Source organism: Cryptomeria japonica, chromosome 3 (genome assembly GCF_030272615.1).
Source record: "Cryptomeria japonica chromosome 3, Sugi_1.0, whole genome shotgun sequence".
Classification (NCBI taxonomy): domain Eukaryota; kingdom Viridiplantae; phylum Streptophyta; class Pinopsida; order Cupressales; family Cupressaceae; genus Cryptomeria; species Cryptomeria japonica.
In genome coordinates, this window is record NC_081407.1 from 191,343,934 (window position 1) to 191,366,336 (window position 22,403).

Consider the following 22,403-nt stretch of genomic DNA (forward strand, 5'->3'; position numbering starts at 1 on the left):
GTATCTTTTTATATTGTTTTATTTCGAATACACAGTCATTTTAATTGTGTAATACACAGTCATTTGAAATGACTGTGTATTACACAGTCAAAATGACTGTATTGTTTGCATTTGCACGCACGACCAGGTATCTTTTTGTATTGTTTTATTTCGAATACACAGTCATTTTGACTGTGTAATACACAGTCATTTGAAATGACTGTGTATTACACAATCAAAATGACTGTATTGTTTGCATTTGCACGCACGACCAGGTATCTTTTTGTATTGTTTTATTTCGAATGACTCTGTATTACACAGTCACAGTCATTTCGAATGACTGTGTAATACACAATCATTAGTAATTACAATTTACAATCATTTGAAAATGACTGTGTATTACACAGTCACAGTCATTTCAAATGACTGTGTAATACACAGTCATTTCAAAATGACTGTGTATTACACAGTCACAGTCATTTCAAAATTCAAATGACTGTGTAATACACAGTCATTTCAAATTTTCAAATGACTGTGTATTACACAGTCATCATTACACAATCACAGTCATTTCAATTTTCAAATGACTGTGTAATACACAGTCATTTCAAATTTTCAAATGACTGTGTATTACACAGTCATCATTACACAGTCACAGTCATTTCAAATGACTGTGTATTACACAGTCACAGTCATTTCAATTTTCAAATGACTGTGTAATACACAGTCATTTCAAATTTTCAAATGACTGTGTATTACACAGTCATCATTACACAGTCACAGTCATTTCAAATGACTGTGTATTACACAGTCATCATTACACAGTCACAGTCATTTCAAATGACTGTGTAATACACATTCATTTTCAAATGACTGTGTATTACACAATCATCAGTCATTTGAAATGACTGTGTAATACATAGTCATTTCCAAATGACTGTGTATTACACAGTCATTTTCAAATGACTGTGTATTACACAGTCATTTTCAAATGACTGTGTAATACACAGTCATTTCAAATGACTGATGACTGTGTAATACACAGTCATTTGAAAATGAATGTGTATTACACAGTCATTTGAAATGACTGTGACTGTGTAACAGTCATTACAGTCATTTCAAATGAGAAATGACTGTGTATTACACAGTCATTTTCAAATGACTGTGTAATACACAGTCATTACAATCATTTCAAAATTTCAAATGACTGATGACTGTGTAATACACAGTCATTTTCAAATGACTGATGACTGTGTAATACACAGTCAATTGTGAAATACTCATAGTCATTTGAAATGACTGTCAACTGTGTAATGTCAATGTGTATTAAAGTATTTCATTTAAATTTAAATTTGAAGTTAAAAACTTAAAACAATACACAACCAATTAAAAATTTTAATTTTAGAGAGTCATCTATTAATAGATGACTGTAAATAAAATACAGTTATACAGTCATTGTAATTTTTGGATGTTTGTGATTTTTTTTGGTAACAATGTTATTTATCTCTAAATGTTGCCTCTCTTTTGCTAGGTTCTTTTCCACATCTTTTTGAAAGAAAATGGATTCAGCTTCTACAGTTAAAGTTGGTGGCAAAAAGAGAGACCCTTGTTGGAAACATGGGAGACCAGGTCCAAAACGAGGAGATGTTTTTTGCAACCATTGCAAAAAAATTGTAAAAGGTGGCATTAATAGGTTCAAATATCACCTTGCAAAAATTCAATGCTGAGATACCACAAGCTGTACGGAATGTACTGAAGAGGATACGAGAGATGCAATAGCAACGCTTGAAGCATATGATCAAAGGAAGGCAACAGAAAAGAGAACAGCAGAGGCAATGGCAGCCCCAAGGGCAGATTTGAGTTCCATGGGGTCACATACAGATGTGGGGACATCTGGTTCTTCCCTTGGGCCACGGATACGAGCAAAGGGAACTTTGGACAGCAACATGGAAAACTTCTTTATTCCACGTAACACTCCTGGTGCACAACCTGGATTGCTTGGCACTGCATGGAATAAAGAGGCTCACCAACAAGCCAAGGTGGCGTGTGCTAGATTTTTTATCTACAACGATGTTCCGTTCAATGCTATTTCTAGTCCATCTTGGGACCAATTGGTCACCGCGTTGACTGTGGCAGGTAAGGAGTTCAAATCCCCAAGCCGTTACGAGGTAAGTGGACCGTTATTGCAGGATGAGGTCCAAAACACTCATGCATTAGTGGAAGAGCAAAGGACTATTTGGGAAAAGAATGGCTGCACCATTCTTTCTGATGGATGGACAGATGGTAGGAACAGGACACTCATCAACTTTCTAGTTGCTTCAGGAGGACAGTTAGTATTTTTAAAATCAATTGATGCCTCCAATGAAGTGAAGAATGCGGAGACCTTGTGCAACATGTTGGATGAACTGGTGATAGATGTGGGAGTGCAGAATGTCATCCAAGTTGTGACTGATAATGCAGCTGCATATGTGGCAGCCGGCAAACTTCTAATGGCTAGACATCCGACATTATTTTGGAGCCCTTGTGCTGCCCATTGTCTTGACTTGCTCCTTGAGGACATAGGGAAACTAAGTTGGGTAAAGAAAGTGGTTGAAGATGGAAGGAATATCACCAAATACATCTACAATCACACATGGGTCCTGAATCTTATGAGAGAGCACACTGAAGGTAAGGATCTTGTGCGGTCGGGGGTTACACGCTTTGCTACCAATTTCCTCACCTTGCAGAGCATACTTGCTACATTGCCCAACCTGAAGCGGATGTTTGTGAGTGAAAGATGGTTGGGGAGTCCTTATGCTACAAAGCCTGAAGCAGAGAAGGTTGTGATTGCCATTTTTGATACTAATTTTGCCAAGATAGTGGAGGAGATCATCAATGTAAGTTTTGAAACTTTAATTGATGATTTATTATTTAATTTTCTAATATTTCAATCTGCTGATTTTGTTAGATTTTTTATATCTAGGTGTCGGAACCGTTGGTGAGGGTGCTACGAATGGTGGATGGGGATCATAACTCCATGGGGTATCTATATGAGGCCATGGATAAGGCCAAAGAGGCGATTCAACACTTGTATGGGTCAAACAAGACCAAGTATGAACCCATATGGCGCATAATTGATCGGAGGTGGAACCATCAACTCCACCAACATATTCATGCTGCTGCCTACTTCTTGAATCCCAAGTTTTTTTACTCTCCGAGTTTCAGAGCAGATGCAGAGGTTAGAATTGGCCTTGACACATGCATTCGGAGATTAGTTGATGATGAGATCCTTCGAGACCTGATACTTGATGAGTTGCAGAGTTATAAGAAGGCCTTAGGGGAATTGTTTTCTTCACCTGATTACAAACGTAGGAGAGCCACCTTACGACCAGGTAAAAAAAAACATATGTTTAATTTTTACCATTTATTTCTCTCTTTAAGATTATTGAAATCTTTACAAGTTATAAATCACATTTTGTATCCTTGCAGATTTGTGGTGGGAAGATTATGGTGCCACAACGCCTAATCTTCAAAAGCTTGCCATCCGCATATTATCACAGCCTTGTAGTGCTTCTGGTTGTGAGCGCAACTGGAGTGTTTTTGAGAACATCCACACAAAAAAGCGCAATAGGTTGACTCAACAACGCTTGAATGATCTTGTCTATGTGCGGTACAACATTCGATTACATGAGAAGAAGGTGCTAGGGCAAGATTCACATGAAGCACTTGACTTGGATGACATTGATCCATATGCAACAGAATGGGTTGCTTCTCCTGATGATGTTGATAATGATTTGGATCCATTCCTTACTAATGAGCAGCTGAGTGAGTTGGAGAGGGCAGGAGAGGAATGGGATGCGGAAGTGGCAGCACGTGAGGAGGAGCAGGAGGTTGATCATGCAGCAGAGGCACCTGTTAGTGTTGAGGATGTTGCCACTACTTCAGCACCACCCACCTAGCGGCCACAATCTGTTTTGAGCTTTAGTCGTAGACGCAATTTATGATTTCTTATTTTCATTGATACCAAACTTTGAACTTGATATGTAATCAGAATTTCAGAGGTTCTTGTTTTGTGGTCTATGACTCTATAACTCTATGAGACTGTCACTATGATACGTTGATATGTATTGAACTCTTATACATATGTTGCACTTGGTTTTTGGTTTATGCTATGATACTTGCATTTGTTGCTATGTATTACCAAAAAAATTTGATTTATATATCATGGAAATCATATATGTTATACAAATTTGGTGTAAATGTGTGTTTTTGAATTATATATAAAAAAAAAATGTATTTTCAAATGTTCGATAAAGTTGCCGAGTTTTGCCGAGTTTTTTGCCGAGTTTTTAAAAAATTTTGGCCTTGCCGAGTTATTGCAAAATCCGAGTTTTTCATCTATGCTATCAACCAATATACCAATTCTCTTTTCCAAACTTAAACATCCACAACTTAAGATGTCAAGAAAGCCACACACATAAACAACAACACCATCAAATAGAGCATCAACATCTGAAGCCATAATTAGCAACATCTACACTAGTAGTCTGTATGACTGATCATCAATTGAGCACCAGACAATTGATCAACGACTAAATCATCCAATCAACTAAAACACACCAAATGAACATCAAACAAAATTATCAACTAAGCACCAAACAATTAAATCATCAAATCATCAAGTGAACATCAGCAAACCATCAACTGAACATCAGGCAGGTAGACCATATTCAACATCTCTAAAATTGATACTTGATACTCTTTCTTGCAAGAAACAACTTACCCCACATACACTTTGTGAAACCAAATAAATCACAAATACAATCCCTGTTTTGCACTGGCTCAAAATAATGCAATTTCTTGAGGAAGTCACAATCATAGCCCACCTTATACCTATGTCAATCCAACTCCAACCCATCAATACCAAAAATGAAAGGAAGTCGTCCACATTGAGACAGTGGACCAGCTAGGACTCGAACCTAGAACCTTCCATACGTTGATGGAGTGCTCTACCACTAAGCTAATGGCCCCTCTTGGACCGGTACATTGTCGACACTACTCCCTAACTAAAATCCTTGCCATCGTCTGTTGGCATATGGACACTCCAATGAGACATTGTGTATGATTGAAGGTTTTGTCATTGATGGCAACCTTGCAATCCTATGGCACCGGCAAGACATCATACCAGCAAAGCATTACACAAGCAAGACAGTGCACCGGCATCAACAAGATCACTCTACACCGGCACCGGCACCAGCACAGAAGAAAAGATGTATACCGGCATAGAGGCCGACAGGATTTTTGATATGTAATATTTTGATTATTATTGTAAGCTGACTTGGCAAATTGTAAAATGCCTCTTGTATATAAAGGAGATCATTTTAGACATTTAAGTGTGTAAGTAAGCGAGCATAAAGAAAATTATTAGGCAGACCTAATGTGCAAACTATAGGTCAAGGGTATATGTAAAGAACAGAGTTAGAACCGGTATTGAATCTAGCATTGGAGATGCTATTGTAAAGCAGTACAAGTCTTTGGATTAGTATAATCCTCATTGTAAGTCAGTGTGACTTCTCATTGAGCAGTGAGCTCTAGGCAGTTGGCCTTCCTGCATGTACAGGCCCCTATTGTAAGTAATATTCTCTTATTGGCCAGTAAGTGAATATTGTGGGTCACAAATCCCACCGAGGTTTTTCCCACACCGGGTTTCCTCGTTAAACATCTTGTGTTATGGTGTTCTTTTCATGTGGATGTTTCTGATTCTGTTTATTGCTTTAATTCTTGCATACCGGTATACTGCTATTTTATGTTCTGCATGTTTTAACTTAAGAAATACTACTCACCGATTAGATACTGATTCACCCCCCCCCCCTCTCAGTATCTGTGGGAATCCTAACATCGTCAACACTACTACTTTAGACTGGTTAATATCTAAGAGTTCCAATAGCATCCAACATTGGGAAAAGTTATATATCAGAACTTGTACAAGAAGCATGACATCAAAAGGGATGGAACTAATAGTGCTTGTTGTCATTTTATGACACCCTTGGTCCATCAGTGAGAACCGATCAGAGATATGTTCCATGGACCGGTGCTGCCCTAGTTGATCAAACTGAAACGTAGTAGAATTATGAAATGTGAAGTGTTGTCTTGTCTTGAGGAAGTTCCCCAAAACCCCAAGGTTTTGAAGTTCCTTCCTTCGCTTCCTTTTCTCTCAAGTTCCGCGGAACTCCGAAACCCCAACGTTTCGATGTTCCTTCCTTTGCTTCCTTTTCTCTCAAGTTCCCTGGAACTCCGGAACCCCGAGGTTCCGAATTTCCTTCCTTCGCTTCCTTTTCTCTCTAGTTCCCCGAACTCCAGAACCCCGAGGTTCCGAATTTCCTTCCTTCGCTTCCTTTTCTCTCTAGTTCCCCGAAACTCCGAAACCCTGAGGTTCCGAAGTTCCTTCCTTGTTGCCTTTTCCCTCTTCCCCAGAACTCCAGAACCCCGACGTTCCGAAGTTCCTTCCTTAGCCCCTTTTCCCAGTCCCTCGAAACTTCGGAACCCCGAGGTTTCGAAATTCCTTTCCCTTGCCCTTTTCTTTTCCCAAAACTTTGGAACCCCAAGGTTCTGAAGCTCCCTCCTTGTCCCCTCAACTTCGGCAACCCCAGCTTCCGAAGCCTTCCCAACTTCGTTCCAGCTTGCAACACTTATAGATGGTGCGATCGACACTCAAGGTTTTTAATGCTCCAACAACTCTTGCAACAAGTTTTTCCACATAAGGTTGTTATGCCTCATTGTAAAGGGTTCTCTCCCTGCTGGCTTGAGCTATTCTATGCTCTTTCAACTTTCTTGAAGCCTTGAATATTTTTTGCATTTCTGGAACTGTAAATTTGGCCATTGGCCTTTGAATGAATTGAAATCATTACTCTTGCCTTGCTTCAACTTATGAATGTTGTGTATGTGTTCTTAGCTTCATTATAAGTGTATGTTTGTGGCTTTCTTTCACATATATGTTGTGTTAACCTATTTCTGGGAGTGAATAGTGGGAAACTTTCTCCCCTCTTGACATTCAGCAAGTTCTAACCTCCATACATGCATTGGGGTCATTCATGCAACTGAAGTTTGTGCATCCCCTGGGTATTTCGATTGATTTTTTGTGCCATCTCTAGGTGGGGAGAGAAACATCTTTGATCTTGGTGCATCACCTCCTTTCATTTTAAGCATTTCTCTCTTCCCTTTTTCCCTACAAGCTGTTAAGATAGGTTTAGAAGTAAGATTTGAGTGTTGAGTTGGTTCAATACCTACACTTGGATTGAGAAAGAAGTCGGCCTTCTCCGGAGATTCAACCCCCTCGCGCAAGGTCCCACACTTCGGGGTTGTTTCCATGTTTCACAAGGTTGCTGAGTTGATAGCTCGACAAGGGTGCAAGCTTTTGTGATAACAGTTTTTGGGACGCCCAGTGCGACAGACTTTCGATGTACATGCTAAGGATTTAGTGTTGTTCTTAGTGTCTCAGCCTTTAGAGGCAGTCATCTCTCAAGCACTTGGTGACTCTGCTCACAAGTCCAGTTCTTGTTCATGCCAAGTTCCTAACTCCGGAACCCCCAGGTTCCCAAGTCGTCAACTCTGCAAGTCTGGAACCCCCAGGTTCCAAAGTTCCTAACTCTGAAAGTGCTTAACCCCTAGTTTCTAAAGTGCTTAACCCTAGAACCCCGAGGTTCTGAAATCTCTGCTCACAGGTCCACTGCTTGTTCATGACTTGTTGCAACTCCGGATTTCATGCCCAAAATTCATACAAGGGTGTCTTCTAGAGGTAGTTTCCAGTTTGAAGAGCTCTCATCTTCAGGCTCTAGAAGGCGGAGAGGTAGACCTTCATTGTCACCATTCAGGGGGGTCAAGGTTGTAAACACTCTGTCTCCCAGGTCTTGTTCTACCCCTCCATTTACTAGACCATTATTGTCAAGGGCTCCCACCACTCATATCAATAGACCATTGTTTCACATGGCAAGAAATCAGGTTTTTGTTACCTTCAATGGGGGGAGTCCTCTTATTTTGACTGAATGGAATGATATACCAGTGGCTGAGTTAAAGAGTATACCATACTTCACTGGTGAAACAGCTACTACGCCCATTGAGCACATTCAAGACATTGCGAACATCTTGCTTCGTCCATAATGTCACTCAGGATGATGTTGCTGTCAGACTCATAGCCACATCTTTGAAAGGAAAAGCTTTGCAATGGTATAGAGGGTTGTTGTCGAGCTCCTTTCACAATTGGGATGAATTGGGGGAGAGGTTGTGCAACCATTTCGAAGACAAAAGTGATCATCTATCACTTGTGGAGCAGTTGACTACGATCAAGAGGGCACCTCATGAGTTCATGGGAGATTTAATAGAATTCTTGCTCTAGTGAAGCCATCTCCAAATCATGCCTTCTTGTATTATCTTAGAGCTCTCAACAACGATATAGCTGTTATGATACAATCAATGGGTGGAGCCTCTTTACCGGGTGCATATGACATAGCCATATGGGCAGAAAATTGTTTGATACAGGCTGGGAAGATAGCTCCAAGGCCTCCAATGCCTCTATTCCTAGAAGCTCCTACTCACCAACCCACCTTGGCCCCTATCCCCATGGCGCCCACAGGTCAACCATCCACATCCTCTACATCCTCTAATGAGCTCCATGAAGTCAAGACTCTATTGCAAAGCTTTAGCAATGCGTTGGTGACACTAAAGAGGCAACAAGCCCAGCATAGCAGACCTTACCAAGCACAAAATCAGAACTATCAGCAGAATAGGCCACCCCTTCAATGGCAAAACCAATGGAGCAACGCCAGGTCTTTGAATAGTGTGAACCCCACAACTACAAGCAACTCAAAAGCAATGGTTCCAATGCAAAACAACCTCGCCCAAGAGCAAGATTGGTGTCAACCATGCAATCAGCCACACAACCAAGGTGCATGCCAAAGTGGAGCATTTGTCCAAGCTTTAGTGGTGCAGGATGAGCCAACCACCTCTTGCCAACAATATGACCCAAATCAGCCTAGTGTTGGCACTCAAGCTTACTTGCAAGGATATTCTACCTTTGTCAATTGGCAAGAGGCATAATTCAATGGTCTGAACCAAACAAACAGTGAGTCTATGCTACAATATACAAGGTCAAAGAAGAGAGCAATGGAGGCTGCCTCACCTTCAACATCAGCCCAAGCTCCAACACCCAATATAGCTGTCCAAGATACAAGCCAAAATACCATGCAAGGGAGCAAGAGGCAGGAGGAAGCCCAAGTCGTCAAAAGAGCAAAGGTAGACCTTGTAGCCTCAAAGGGGCCTCTAAAATCAGTCGGTGTTCCTTTCAACATAGTAGATCAGATGAAGAAGGCCAACCTCAATGTCACTATGTGGGAGGCCCTTTCCATCCCATCTCAAAGGGATTTGCTCAAGGAAGCACTGAAGGACATCAACCAGTCAGGTTATGAGGCAGCAGTCAGCAGGAAGGCAATATCCACCAGTTTGGTGCAACCCATGGAGGAAGATTCAAGAAAGATCAACAAGCCTCCCCCCTTCTATCTCTCTTTAATCATAGGAGATAACTTAGTTCACAACTGCATGATAGATTCAGGAGCTAGTAGCTCAATCATGCCTAAGAAGGTAGCTGATCTTCTTGGCATAGAATATGAACCTGTGACTAAAGGGGTGGTCCAATTGGATGGCACTTCTATTAAGACAGTGGGGGTTGTACAAAATTTGAAGTTAACCTTGCATGCATACCCTAGTTGCAATGTCTTGCAAGACATATCAATCATCGACCTCCATGCCTTCTTTGCCATCTGCCTATCTAGAGACTTCACCGCCAAGATAGGTGGGTACCTGTCTTCTGATTGGTCCCACATGCTATTTCGAACAAGGTATGGTACCAAGGTTATCATAAGGGCAAAGCCCATTGCGCAAAACCACATTGGGCCCTACACCCCCAGCCCTATAAACATGAATTGCACTTTGCACGAAGAGGGGGAGGAGTGTACTGTCCGTGAGCCTGCTACTCTTTTGCAAGAGGTCCCTGATTATTTGCTGGATGAATGGGCCAATGCTTTTCAATTTGATCCATTAGTTGAGACTGAAGAGACTAGGCTTGGCACCTATTGTATCCATGAAGAGGATACTCCTTTCCCTAACCTCATCAAGACACAAGGAGATTCAAAGGGGTTATGGAGCATGTTTTTTGATGGTTCAAGAAACAAGAACGATGCAGGCGCTGATGTGATGCTTGTTTCTCCTGAGCAACAGAAATACTTCTTCTCTTTTAGGCTTCAATTTGGTTGCACCAACAATGTCGCTGAGTATGAAGCCTTGATCCAAGGTCTCCAACTTGCACAAAACAGAAAGATCAGATCCTTGCAAGTATTTGGAGATAGTGAGTTGGTTGTTAATCACATCCGAGCTCAAAGCATAACAAAGAGCAACCTACTCAAATCATACAAACATGGGGTTTGGGATTTGATTGAAGGATTCGAGGCCTTCAACATCCAGAGTATTCCTAGAGGTCAAAACAAGCATGTTGATAGGCTTGCAACGGTTGGTGCTCAATTTGACATACTAGCGCATGTTGCAAGTGAGAAGGAACAACACATCAGGCTTGTTGTGAGGCCTGTTGTCACAGACAATTAGGCAAATTGGCAAGTATTCGAAAGTGATCAGCAGATTGTTAATTTCTTGCAAAATGAGCAGAGTTTTCTACTAAAAATCAGTCTAGGCTGCAAGACCGGTATGGAGATCAAATCATGCAGCTCAACTCTAACAAGTTGCCTAAAGGTCTAGTTACCTTGGAAGGGATTTTCAACTCGGATGATCAATAGAAGAAGAAGATGAACCTCACTACAAAGAAGGGTGATTACAAGCTAGTTGTTGTTGCTGAGGGTAGGTCCCTAAAATTGGGCAAGATGTGTTCCTCAACTGAACAAGAGGCCTTTGTTGAGCTTTGTCAAAAATATGATGACCTAGTTGCTTGAACCTATAAAGATTTGAAGGGTTTTGACCCTAGCTTGGCCCAACATACTATAGAGCTAAACCTGGATGCAAAGTCAGTTAGGCAAAAACAAAGGCCAATAAACCCCAAGATTGAGCCACTAATGAGGAAGGAGTTGACCAAGCTCATAGAAGCCAATATCATCTTCCCTATCAAGCACTCCTCCTGGGTGGCCAACCTTGTCCCTGTAAGGAAAAAGAATGGGGAAATCAAACTATGTGTAGACTTTAAGGACCTCAATAGAGCCTCCCTCAAGGATTATTATCCCCTTCCCTCCATGGAGCAGATTCTCCAAAAGGTCAGTGGCTCAAAAAGACTTTCATTCTTGGATGGGTATTCAGGCTACAATCAAATTTTAGTCCAAGAATCAGACCAAAACAAGATTGCATTTACTACTAAGTGGGGTACCTATGCTTATTACAAAATGCCTTTAGAGCTAACCAATGCAGATGCCATGTTTCAAAAAGCAATGGACATGGCTTTCAAGGGTGTATTAGCAAAATTTGTGCTTATATACCTTGACAAAATAATTGTTTATTCAAAGCATGCAGCTGACCATCTTGGTCATCTTGAGCAGGTGTTCATGAAATGCAAGGAATATGGTGTCCTTAAATCCTAGCAAGTGTGTATTACTATTTGCTACTAATCAAGGAAGATTGCTAGGACACATTGTATCCAAGGAGGGCTTGTGTTGATGTGTATTTTGTACACGACCAAACACAGAATAAAATACCTAAAGGTACCTTATCCTCTCTTGAATGAAGTCTCTGAATGCTGAAGATGTCGCGAAAAGGATCAATCGGGATGACTTCAATGTTCTTTGCTGTAGGATCTCTACGTGTGGATAAGCACCAATGGTATGATGTGATTTGCTAAAATCACAAGGGGACTTACACTTGACGACCTAAACGTCTGATTTGCTTTGAATATTGCTAGAACACAGGATTTTACTAGCTTTGATTTGAAAAAAGGGAAAAAAGACGAGGGCGAGGAAAGGATCTAATCCTAACACTAAAAATGTAGGAGCAATGAATGATCTTTGATGAAATTCTAACTAAGTCTTGTTTTGACATCCCAGGACCATCTCCACAAGGTTAGTGCGATCTTCGAAGGAAAGCTTTATGATGTTCAGATCATCACTACAAGCATAGACACCATCAGGCTGATGCATATCAATGAAGAAGCGACAATTGAAGTTAAGCTTAAGCTAAATGATTCCAGTTGACTACACAAAGCAAGTCTGCAATCAACAAACTGCTAGTAGTATGGATATATGAATTTCACCATCAATCAAACACATTTCTTCCACTCATCTAATAACATAAAATTAAATATGAGAAGTATAGAGACCATGCAAATTGTTGAATCGACCCATAAATTTCACCATTTCTTCAATTAAGTTCTACAAGTCTTTTACAATGTCTTGGCAACAATCTTTGCCTTCTCTTTCTACTCTACTCTAATTGCTACTCTATCAACTAACTATTCACTATTAGCTAACTATTCACCTTCTAACTACTCTCTCCCTCCTATTTGCCTTTACAAAATGAAGAGTCGGGGCTTATATGGTGCCCTTAATACAATTCAATGGCTAAGATCAATTTGAGATCAATGGCCAAAATTTTACAATGAAAACCCTAATTAAGGTTTGTTACAACAAACTCAATTCTGACCAATGAAATAATTGTATTAATTGGACACGTCTTCTCTGAAAAATTCGACCAATGGATAGCTGGGGTAGGTACATCGAAGTTTGTGCCATCTCCCATGAGTTAGGTACATTGAATCTGGACATGCTGAGGTGGCCCACACCGATTGGAGAAGTGATGACTGGGATGCCACCTCGTCCGACATTTGGTTGATGCCAATTTGATGTTGCTGAGAAGCTAGCTTTAATTAACTCTTCTGAAACTATCCGCTTCTTCAACGAACCCTTCCTCTAACTTCTTTTGTCTTTGATGTGCAGGATGATGATGTACCTCGCCCTAGAATGCTAGATTGGAAGAGATCATCCTTGTCCTGGACCGGATCTTCTTTGATGCGAGCCTGCCGACTTGTAGATCCTCCAGGCTTGGGAGTCGCCATTTGATGCCTACACAAAAATTCCAAAATTAGTCTTTAAGCATTATATCTTAAAGTGTAGAAACTAAGACTCTCCAAAGGGAAGATTCAAGATATTGCTTAGGAAATTTCATGATAAATCTAGAATTCTTCATTTCCTAATTAATTAATCAACAAAATCAAACTCTCAAGTCTTAGACTTTTTTTTTTAAATTGCTATGAAATCAAAACAAGCCTTGACGAAGAATATCAAAATGATTTCCATACCTTCTCTTGAGTACTTAACTCTAAGACCTTCGAAAATGATGAAAGAAGACTGGATTTTGCTAGACAAGGTTTAGATTATAGTCTTCCCTTGGATGAAATACGCCTCCATTAGTCTTCAAAAGAGCTCCACCTTCCACTAGCTTCTTCAAAATCAGGAAATTCGCCTTCAAATACCTTTCAAAATCTGGAAATTATCCTTCAATCTAGCAAGAAATTCGCCTCTCCAATTTGCTCCTCGATTTCGCACTTAGAAGGATGAATGAATGATTTGAAACTTAAAGCCATACTCCCCCATTATATAGAGCACTCACCCTAATCAACCATGAGGCCAACCTAGCAAATAAGCCTTAAAATAAAATAAAATTCACTAAGAAGGAGGCCGACTTGACAAATAAAGGCAAATAACAAATATTGAGCGCCCCACTTAATTTTTTCATTTTCAAAATTAATTTCAATGCCTCCAAGGGGAATTTTTTATTTATTTCAAGGCCTAAAAATTAATTTATTAAATTGCCAATGGCTTAATAAATGCGAATTTAATTTATCCTTTCCAAAGGCTTCGAAGTTAGCAATTTTGGGGGATTTGAGGAACATCAATGTTTGATCAAGGCCTCAATGAAGATTGACAATAATTTCCCCCTGGACCCTTAGCAAGGGTCAAGAGCGATTTTCCAAATTAGGCCTTAAATATCCTTTTTTTTTGCAAATCCAAAATATCACCAAGGCACTCCAAATGGCATCTTTTACTGGAATTTGGGTTTGATTTCACTTGAATTGTGGAAGAAAAGTGCATTTAGGATTTTTTCGCCCTAGACCCTTAGCAAGGGTCAGGAGCGATTTTTCAAATTTGTGCTTACTTCTTCATCAACTTTTCTTGAATCCACCCTTCAAGGCTAGGCAAAGGTCTTCTTCTTCCACTCCATCCAAGCTTGGTTCGTTCCTGCAAGGCAAAATAGGGGATTTTCAAATTTTCACCCTGGAATCAACAAGTTTCGAAGCAAACCACTACTCATCATGATCTTAAAGGGCATCTTTACCTTAGTGTATCCTTGCCTTAGCAAAATCTTCAAAGAAATAGGTAGCTTTGGTGATTTTCGCCCTGGACCCTCAACAAGGGTCAGGAGCGAATTTGAGTTTTTTTGAGCAAATTCTTTCATTCTTTTAGCTCCAAATTATTTCTAAGGCATAACACACATGTCTTTCTCCCATCCAAGTCATAAAAACCAAAATCTAATCTTGAAATGCAAGGAAAATAGGAGGATTTGAATATTTCGCCCTAGACCCTCAGAAAGGGTCAGGAGCGAAGTTGCCTTTGGGCATCAAAATTTGCATTTTTAACCATCCAACCCAACTTCAAGGCAATTCAAATGTCATTTCACACCCATGTCTAAGCTTGGCCTTGCTCAAATTTTGGAGGAAAACATAGGTTTTAGGATTTTCGCCCTGGACCTTCAGCAAGGGTTAGGAGCGAATTTTGCAATCTAAACTCAAAATGTTTCACTTTTTACCTTGAAACCTCTTTGACATTCCAATTCAACCAAGACTAAGCAAAAAACATCTCCCACAAGATTTTCGTCCTGGACCTTCAGCAAGGGTCAGGAGCGAATTTTAAGTTTTCAACAAAATCCTTCACTTTTTCAAATTGACACTTTCTCAGGTGAGTAAAGGGAGATGTCCTTGCTTCATCTATGTCCAAAACTTGACTTTTTCCATGCAAGATGAGAGCTATTCAAAATTTCGCCCTGGGCCTTCAGCAAGGGTCAAGAGCGAATTTACCTTTGTTGCCCAAAATTCACCATTTTTCAAGCGTCCAAACCTTTGAATGATGTTCAACCTTCATTCCAGGAGACCTTGCACATAAAAATTTAGCCAAAATTAGTGACAAATAAGCTCAAATAAGATTTTCGCTCTGGACCCTCAGCAAGGGTCAGGAGCGAAATTCACAATCTAGGCTAAACTGCTCAATCTTCAAGTTTCAAATCACTTCACAGGGCAATGGAAGATCGTTTTCAAGGCCAGGAACAAGGTTTCAAGCTCAAACAAGGCGGCAAATGAAGTTGGTAATGAATTTCGCTCTGGACCCTCAGGAAGGGTCAAGAGCGAAATTCCTCTTCCAGGCTAAAATCCATCATTTTTTCAAGGTTTTCAAACATTTCCAACTTTCCCTTCGAAATGCCTTGCAAGTCAAGATTTGGTCAAATAAGGGAAGAAATGAGTCCTAGATTGATTTTCGCCTTGGACCCTCTGGAAGGGTCAAGAGCGAAATTTGCTTTGGACCTCCTGAGAGGGTCAGGAGCGAAATTCGCTTTGGACCCTCAGGAAGGGTCAGGAGCGAAATTTGACTTTTTGAACTCTCTGTCAGGATAATTTTATGGAATATAACACTTATACTTTAAGTTATATTCCATATATACTTTCAGGATGTTTGAGAGTGGTTTCAGACCTCCAGGAGCTATATTGCAAAATCTAGTTTTTGGAGGATTTTCAGTTTCCAGACTTAGTCAAATTTCAGGATCAGGACATTCCAAACTTAGCCAAATTTCAGGATCAAGACATTCCAAACTTAACCAAATTTTAGGATCAGGGCATTCCAGACTTAACCAAATTTCAAGATCAGGACATTCCAGACTTAATTTCACCGACCTGACCTAACTCAAGCAGAACCTACTATCCAGGTGATCCCCCTGGGGACACTCGAAAGTTAAAGGCTAATAGACAAAACCCTAAAAGACCTAAAAAGACAAACCCTAGAAAGCAAAAAGCAGGGGTCCCCATTTGTAATGGGGCAATGTGTGAAATGGTCACAACAGATTGACCATTGATCCAGAGTGAGTGGAGGCTATCCTTTCTCTTCCACTCCCTAGTCACAAGAAGGGATTGCAAAGTTTCCTTGGTAGGATCACCTTTGCGAGGAGGTTCATTCCCAACCTTGCTACCATGGTAAAACCTCTCACCTCCATGTTGAAGAAGAATTTGGCTTTCAGTTGGACCAAGGAGGGAAGGGCCGGTTTTGAAGAGATTAAACAAGCAATGGCTCAGGCGCCTACCCTTGTCAATCCTAACTATGAAAGGGATTTTATCCTCTATATCTTTGGAGGAGAATCCAACATCTCAGTTGTCCTAACACAGCTGAGCGATGATAATTTGGAGCAACCTATTGCTTTCTTTAGTGAGGGGTTAAAGGACTATGAGCTTAAGTATAGCTATGTAGAGAAGCAAGTCCTCATTGTTGTAAGGGCATTAAAAACGTTCAAACACATGTTGTCTAACAACAGGATCCAGCTCTTAGTTCCAAATGCAAGTGTCAAGGATTTCCTTCTAAACAAGGACATCAACAAGAAGAGGGCTAGGTGGATAACCAAGGTCATGGAATACGACATCAACATCAAGATCACCAAGCTTGTAAGAGGCAAGGGCCTATGTGAACAGCTTGTATCATCTTCTGAAACTACTTTAGAGGTCGCCCTTGTGTTACAAGAGGATCAACCAACTAGCGACGACACTCAATTCAATATGGTAAGTGACATGACCACCTTCTTAATGGAAGGTAGATACCCCCAAGGTCTAGACAAGACCACAAGAAGGCATTTCAGGTTGCAATCCATCCCCTATGTCTTAGTGGATGGCACCCTTTTTCGAAAAGACTCTAATGGAGTCTTGTTAAGATGTATCGAGCAAAATCAAGTCAGCAGATTGTTAGAAGAATTTCATGATAGCTCTTCAGGGGGCCACTTCTCTACAAGGACTACAGCTATCAAAATAATGAGGGTTGGTTATTATTGACCATCCTTATTCAATGACTCACATAGATGGGTGAAGAATTGCAAGAAATGTGCTTTCTTCTCTGGAAAGCAAAGACTAGTTGCCCTACCTCTTCACCCTATCCGAGCAGATCAACCGTTTGCACAATGGGGTTTAGACTTCATTGGCATAATAAATCCACCTTCTAACGCTAGCCACAAGTGGATCTTGGCCACAACAAATTACTTCACTAGGTGGACAGAGGCAGTTGAATTGAGGGATGCCACTGAAGCCTCGGTATTGGAATTCCTTGATGGAATTGTGACAAGATTCGGTGTCCCCTCCACCATCATATTAGATAATGCTAAGGCATTTGTGGGAACCCAAATCAATTCTTGGGCAGTTAAGCATGGTGTATACTTGAAGACGTCATCCAATTGTTACCCTTAGGGTAATGGCTTAGCTAAATCTTCCAACAAGAACCTCATCAGGATAATCAAAATGCAACTGAAGACAATCAAAGGGCATGGCATACTAAGTTGAGGACAACCTTATGGGCTGACAGGATCACACCCAAGAGGGCGATCAGTAACTCCCCTTTCATGCTGGTATACGGGAAAGAAGTAAGACTCCCAACTTCCCTCGAGTTACGCTCTCTTGAACTAGCACATCAGTTGGAATTGACAGAGAATGATGCCATGACGGTAAGGCTAGCTAAGCTGATGGAGCTGGAGGAGGTTAGAAGTCAGGCTATGCATACGCTTGAGACTCATCAAGAGCAAGTCGAGAGTTTTCAACAAAAGAGCTAATAATAGGGTTTTCAAAGAGGGAGATCTAGTTCTAAAGTGGGATGCAGACAGAGCCAAAGTTGGGCGACACTCCAAATTTGATACTATCTGGAGTCGTCCATATGTCATCGCTAGTTGCAAGGAGGCCAATGCATTTCATCTCTATAGGCTTGATGGTGAAGTTCTTCCAATCCCAGCGAATAGGATTCATCTCAAGCCCTACTTCTCAAGACGGTGTTGATGACTATGTAAATATTAGACTAGAAGTTGTTTTGCTTTTATAAGTGCTTGTGCAACTGCCGCATCCTCCTTAAGAGTGTGTGCGCTCTAGTTTCCAGTTTCCCTCCAAGTGATGGTGCACACATGTTTTGGGTCTTTTCAATGACTCGGTGCCCAATGGATGCCCAAGGCTTTTGGACTTCATGCTTAGCAGGCAAGCATCCCGCAGAAATCACTAAAAATGTTGTCATTTTATGACACCCTTGGTCCATCAATAAGAACCGATCAAAGATATGTTCCATGGACTAGCACTGCCCCATTTGATCAAAGAGAAAAGCAGTGGAATTATGAAATGTGAAGTGTTGTCTTGTCTCGAGGAAGTTCCCCGGAACTCCGGAACCCTGAGCTTCCGAAGTTCCTTCCTTTGCTTCCTTTTCTCTCAAGTTCCCCACAACTCCGGAACCCCGAGGTTCCAAAGTTCCTTCCTTTGCTTCCTTTTCTCTCAAGTTCCCTGAAACTCCAGAACCCCGAGGTTCCGAAGTTCCTTCCTTTGCTTCCTTTTCTCTCTAGTTCCCCGGAACTCCAAAACCCCTAGGTTCTAAAGTTCCTTCCTTGCTGCCTTTTCCCTCTTCCCCAGAACTCCGAAACCCCGAGGTTTTGAAATTCCTTCCTTAGCCCCTTTTCCCAGTCCCCCAAAATTCCGAAACCCCAAGGTTTCGAAGTTTCTTTCCCTTGCCTTTCTCTTTTCCCGAAACTCTGGAACCCCGAGGTTCCGAAGTTCCTTCCTTGTCCCCTCAACTTCGGCAACCCAAGCTTCTGAAGTCTTCCCAACTTCCTTCCAGCTTACAACACTTCTAGATGGTGTGATCGACACTCAAGGTTTTTAATGGTCCAACAACTCTTGTAACCAATTTTTTTATATAAGGTTGTTATGCCTCATTGTAAAAGGTTCTCTCCCTGCTGGCTTGAGCTATTCTATTCTCTTTCACTTCTCTTGAAGACTTGTATATTTTTTGCATTTCTGCAACTGTAAGTTTGGCCATTGGCCTTTGAATGAACTGAAATCATCACTTTTGCCTTGCTTCAACTTATGAATGTTGTGTATGTGTTCTTACCTTCATTATAAGTGTATGTTTGTTGCTTTCTTTCACATATATGTTGTGTTAACCTATTTCTGGGTGTGACTTGTGGGAAACCTTCTCCCCTCTTGACATTCAGCAAGTTCTAACCTCCATACATGCATTGGGGTCATTCATGCAGCTAAAGTTTGTGCATCCCCTAGGTATTTCGATTGATTTTTTGTGTCATCTTTGAGTGGAGAGAGAAACATCTCTTATCTCGGTGCATCACCTCCTTTCATTTTAAGCATTTCTCTCTTCCCCTTTCACCTGCAAGCTGTTAGGATAGGTTTAGAAGTAAGATTTGGAGTGTTGAGTTGGTTCAATACCTGCACAGGCCTTCTTCAGAGATTCAACCCCCTTGCGCAAGGTCCCACACTTCGGGGTTGTTTCCATGTTTCACAAGGTTGTTGAGTTGATAGATCAACAAGGGTGCAAGCTTTTGTGACAACAGTGCTCTAATACCATAATAAAATTCAAAGATTGAAACTATAAATGAAACGTAACTACATCACAATTATAGAGTAATGGAATTATTAAAGACTGTATTATGCATTCAAGATAGATTCACTTAATCTGACAATTTCATTACATTAAAATATGGCTTTATAAAGGCATTATATTCCTGTGCAAAACCAACTCATGGGAAAATAACTTCCCAACAAACTAATTATTCTAACTTGCAAATTTATTTAACTACTAACATTTATTTATTATTTAACCTAAGCCAAGCACTACAATAAGATGTAGTATAAATCCCAACATGCACAATGACTAGAGCCCACAATCTTTGTCATATCGACCTATGTTTCTACAAGCAAGCTAGGATAAATGGTTGTTACTATGGTTGTGTTTGCCCTCCCCCTCTCTAATTTCTTCTAGTCCACTAATACAAGGGCTACCTGCATTCCTCGTTGTGCCTCATCCATGGCATTAGGATATGCTTTGACATCGTAGCCTGAGGCAATTCATGCTTTCATGAACCTTCTTTCACAAAAGTTGCAAATAACACTCCCTAGAAATGGTCTAGGTGTGTCATGTTTCCAAATGGCATCCATTTTTTAGTGTTGATGTCATTGTATGCTAACCTAACATTCATAAAATAAAATAAAATTATAACACAATATTTAAGTACAAAAGAAATGACATTTAAAAAAATGAAAGCAAAAGGTGATTTTATATAGAATAAACATAGAATAAAGTTAACATCAAATTCATTGTAAACATAATGGAATAACAATAGCATAAAATAATTTAAGCAAACTAAAAAAACCCTAAACCCTACCTAGAAAAAAATCTGCATTTTTGTTCATAAACGATATCTGAAATCAGCATTAACATTTATGCAAATAAAATTCAATGCATTTAAAACATGTTTGGATACCTAAATCTAATATTTTGGTAAGATATTATACCTTGCCATGCTTTGAAATAAAGAGAGAAAAACACAATTCTGACCTAGTATCACAAAATTGCACGAATTCACTCCTCAAATCTGCTTCAAACTTGCTCATGTGTGAGGAACTGGCAAGGGTGAATTTAGTTTACAAAGACCAAAAATACACAGGTTTGTAGCATTATTCCTGCATTTTTGTGCATTTTTCTGCTACATACCAGCAAACCATATCAGGCAAGTTCATATGGCAAACTTGCCAAGTACTCATGTCAAGCCTACACCGCAAACTTGCAAAATCGCTCTAGCCAAGCATGGCAATCACAAGTTTCTCATTTTAGATTTTTGCTTGCAAGTAGTCAATGAGATTGTAATATATGAAACCAACAATGCATTGAAATTTCCAAATATCAATCTATTATTGTATTCAATACTATAAAGCAGCCGCATATCTCTTGGTGCACCAATACATCTCTTGGAAAATCTATGAATACCATGAAGAATCTGCGTAGTTCTTGGTGAATATATCTGACATAGGAGATTGTGAGTTACATTTTGGTCAGCCAGAGAGGCTTTTGTTGGTTAAATTATGCCTCATGTCCCAATAAATATTTTGGGCTTCTTTTTGGTCCTGCTATGCATCAAGGAGCTTTCAATGTAACTCTGATAAATAAGTGATTATCTGGCTGTTATGTATGAATATGTTTTTCTAAACAGCCCAGAGAATGAACATAAACTCTTTATTCAACGGCATTCAGGACTAAATTGCCTTAGCAAAATCTTATTTTATCCATAGATAAGGCTGCAAATGACCTATTTGCAGACCTGTCCGTCGGTTGGCAACCCTGATGCTGATTGCAACTCGTCAGCATTTGTCAGTTTCTTTTCTATATATAGCTGGTGACTCTTATCCTTTTTTTATTCATTTTACCTAATGAAATTATACACATACATACATACATATATATATATATATATATATATATATATACACACACATATATATACATATATACATACATACATACATACATACATACATATATATATATATATATATATATAGAGAGAGAGAGAGAGAGAGAGAGTACTTTCTAGGAAATCCATCATTCTTCCATACATCATTTTATTTCAGTCATATTGAGCCAAACACTGTACAATAAAGGTCATGATTATTAAAAGAATCCAATTGCTGTCCCTTTTCAATTATGAGATACAACCAAGTACAATTACAGTACCAGACATTGTAAGCTTTACTTTCAGAAGATAAGCGGTCATGGAACATGAGAAATGTACTAAGCACAGATAAGGTTTAATTGGATTTATTCTGATTAATGCTCATAAGTATTCATTCAAACATTCATATAGGCATATACTTTTTGCAGAAGAAAAATGCCTATGAGCAAAAATTTTGAAGTTCCGCAAAGAAGGAAATTTCTTACATCATTCAGGAGATTGAGATCAGAAAGTTGCTTTGCTGTTGGATGATACTTCTGTACAATCAATGAAAGATGCAAGTCAAAGAAGCATCCAAATTTAAAACTTTCCAGTAAAATGGAAGATATGACAACCTGTGCAGGAAAAAATGTTGCTCACATTGCTTGTCAAACCAAGTAGCCTGGAAATTAGATGCATACATTCAGCTGCAAGAGACATCCAACACCTTAAATCCACATGCCGTTCGTCTTCACTTGGATGTGAAGCACGTGGGTAGTCATCAAAACCTGAAGAAAGCGTCTGAAGATCAAACGTACCAAATTCAGGACATTAAAAATTGGAGTCAATGATGATTACATATATTGTTTTACATGGAAGCAGCATATAGGAACTCGAAGAAAAAAAGACTTAAC

General features: G+C 39.9%; 1 protein-coding gene across 1 annotated transcript in view; it reads right to left on the minus strand.

The window, feature by feature from the left end:
• The window catches only part of LOC131037327 (mannosyl-oligosaccharide glucosidase GCS1), a 207,367-nt gene that overhangs the window by 20,253 nt on the left and 164,711 nt on the right, over positions 1-22,403 (minus strand). Inside the window, exons 16-17 of the mRNA XM_057969439.2 lie at positions 22,150-22,290; positions 21,996-22,046 (exon numbers count right to left, since the gene is read on the minus strand). Of these exons, the coding sequence (XP_057825422.1) occupies positions 21,996-22,046; positions 22,150-22,290 (192 nt within the window). The remainder of the gene's footprint in view (positions 1-21,995; positions 22,047-22,149; positions 22,291-22,403) is intronic.